The following is a 2825-nucleotide window of genomic DNA, read 5'->3' on the forward strand; positions in this document are numbered from 1 at the left end:
TAATAAATGTAATCTTTTTCTGATTGACCGTTCTCTGAAAAAAGCTGCAAAGGCTCAGGCCAATGCTTCCAGAGAATCTTCCAGAGATGCTTCAATGGCTGAAGCCGATGAACTTCCTCCAGATCCGACCATCGCCCAGCTGGTCAATGATAAAATCAACCAGAAACTGAGTTCTCTGTCAAACAAAATTGACTCTCTTCTTAACAATGGCAAGCCTCAAAAGAAGAAATCAAAGAAATCTTCTGGTTCTGCTCAGAAAGGTTCTGCACAGAAAGGTCCTGCTCAGAAAGGTTCTGCACAGAAAAGTCCTGCACAGAAAAATCCTGCTCAGAAAGGTCCTGCTCAGAAAGGTCCTGCTCGTAAGAATTCTGCTCAAAAGAATTCTTCTGCCTCCACCGATGATGTCCTTCCAAAAAACGGGGTTCCGGCAGTCGGGAAGAACTCCACCTCGACTGCCTCTGGTCCGTTGCCCTCAAAAGCAAGATCATACCCCCACAGAAGACAAAAGATGAATGTGCAATTTGCAGAACATCCAGAATCATCCTCGAGAGGCAAAAACTTTTCAGATTTTCCCCAGAACACTTCCATTCTGGGTCGTCCTCCTCCCTTCCGTCAGAACAATTTTCGCAGGACAAACATTCTTCGGGGACAAGATCGGGGCCTAGGCTTAGGTCAAGACACCGCCTAAACTTCTGGGGGCCTGCTGTCGACCAGGCCTACATGGCTTTATTTTTCTTCTACAGAAAGACTGCTGCGGATGTGGACAACCGTATCTCGAATACTGCCATCCACAACTTCTCTTCTCGGCGCCTCTCTTACGAAGAACGAAAGCTACTGGGTCTCGGCATCAAGTTCATTCCAAGGCCTCCACCTATGTCTCCTTCTCTTATTGCTGAAGAATTCAGAGCTTTTGCCCGTTTGTTTCGTCTTCGCGCCTTTTTTGGTCCGGACTCAGATGCTCCTGCTCCTGCTTCTCCTTTCACCAGAGCCTCGTTCCCACCAAAGTTCAAAAAGCGCAACCCCTTCTGGAATCCACCTGATCGGTGCTATCCTCTGGAAGATATTTTGCAACAAGGCGAAGCAATCCTGCAAAAACAATTGGCTTCCGTTTCTTTCTCTGCTCGGCCCATGTTGCCTTCCAGACTGCTCAAGAGTCTAAAAACTCTGAAACGGGATAAGTCGATTATCATCAAACCCGCTGATAAGAATCTCGGACTTGTCATCCTGGATTCTTCTTGGTACCGCTCAGAAGGCCTTAGACAACTTTCTGATTCTCTGGTCTATGAGCGTGTTGACTCTGTTCCTTGGCATATTATCTGGAAACGGCTCTCTGTAATCATTAAGGACTTCAAGTTCCTTCTTGATCCTGTATCTGCCTTTCTCACTAAATTTCCACCTCCCTCTGCGCGGCCCTGTGCTTTCTATCTTCTCCCGAAGATACACAAACCCGTCTTGGTTGGTCGGCCCATCTGCAGTTACTCAGGTTATATCTTAGAGCCTGCTTCTCAGCTTTTACACCATCTTTTGTTTCCCATCCTGCTTGAACAGAAGTCCCACCTTTCTGACTCTCGTACTCTCTTGCGAGATCTCGGTTCTCTCCATCTCCCTACAAGCTGTATCCTTTTCACCTTTGATGTGGAATCTCTGTACCCCAGCATCCCTACTCCTGCGGGTCTTGCAGCTCTGGAAGAGATGGTTTCAGATTACTTCAGAGAGAATTCTTTTGATTCTCGGCTTGTTGATCTGATTGTCAGATTGGCTTCTTTGGTGCTCACTTTTCACTACTTGGATTTTGATGGCATTACTTACAAGCAAGTCAGAGGAACTGCTATGGGAAGCAACTTCGCAGTTGTCTATGCCTGCCTCTTCCTCTGCCATCTAGAAAACCGTCTGTTTGCCAGTTTTGATTGTTCTGAGCTCCTGTTTTTCAAGCGGTATATTGATGATGCAGTTGGTGTCTGGACTGGTTCTGAAGAGACTCTATCTCTCTTTTTTCAGCACTACCAGATGTTCTATCCCGAAATTAAGATCACAACTTGTGTTTCTTCTTCTTCGGTGAACATCCTGGATATTACTTTTTTCAAGGGAGAACGCTTCTCTGCTTCTGGTATTCTTGACACTTGTTGTTTCCAGAAGCCTCTGAACGCCTACCAGTACATCCCTTTTGGATCCTGGCACCCTCAGCACCAAAAGAAGTCTTTTATTATCAGTGAACTGCGTAGATATCTTCTTCGGGAATCCAGTCCCTCTGGTTTTATTCAGCTGAAGAAAATGTTCTATCTCAGGCTTCGAGCTCGCGGCTACCCTAAGAATTTCCTGCTCCAATGCTTCAACAAGGTCTCTCGGACAGACAAGTCAGTGCTCCTCAACAAGCTTCAGCTTCAGCCCTTCAAGAGGAGAGGGGCCCCCCTGATTCTTAAGCTGGATTATTGCTCAGCCACTAAAGCTTTAAATCTCGGGGCCACCCTAAACCCTACACTTCATCGGCTCTGCCAAGAAGTCCCTGAACTGCAACACATTTCCCCTCCGAGAGTCTGTTGGCGCAATCCTAGGAAACTAGGATCTTTTTTGCTCAGGAGCAGATTCCTTTCCAGAGGATAATTCTTGTACTACTGATAATTCTTGTACTTCTTGTTTCTCATGTTTTGTAATCCTTCTCAAAATCCCAGCTGCTTAGTTGGCCTCGATACGTGTGCAACCCCCGGGTTAAGCGCGCTCCGGCCAGAGTAGTTCCGGGATGGGTGACCTCCCGGGAAGTGCCGGTAGGGACCCCGTGGGTCAATTATAGAAAGGAGCTGACTCGTAGAGTCTGCTCTTTCTATAAT

General features: G+C 46.8%; 1 protein-coding gene across 1 annotated transcript; it reads left to right on the forward strand.

Moving 5' to 3' along the window:
* The first annotated feature begins 720 nt into the window (after positions 1-720).
* On the forward strand, positions 721-2601 carry LOC131036739 (uncharacterized). Its single transcript, XM_057968709.2, has one exon. It carries the CDS (start codon positions 721-723, stop codon positions 2599-2601), a length of 1881 nt encoding a protein of 626 aa, XP_057824692.2.
* Positions 2602-2825: the final 224 nt, after the last annotated feature.

This window comes from Cryptomeria japonica, unplaced genomic scaffold (genome assembly GCF_030272615.1).
Source record: "Cryptomeria japonica unplaced genomic scaffold, Sugi_1.0 HiC_scaffold_920, whole genome shotgun sequence".
Lineage (NCBI taxonomy): Eukaryota > Viridiplantae > Streptophyta > Pinopsida > Cupressales > Cupressaceae > Cryptomeria > Cryptomeria japonica.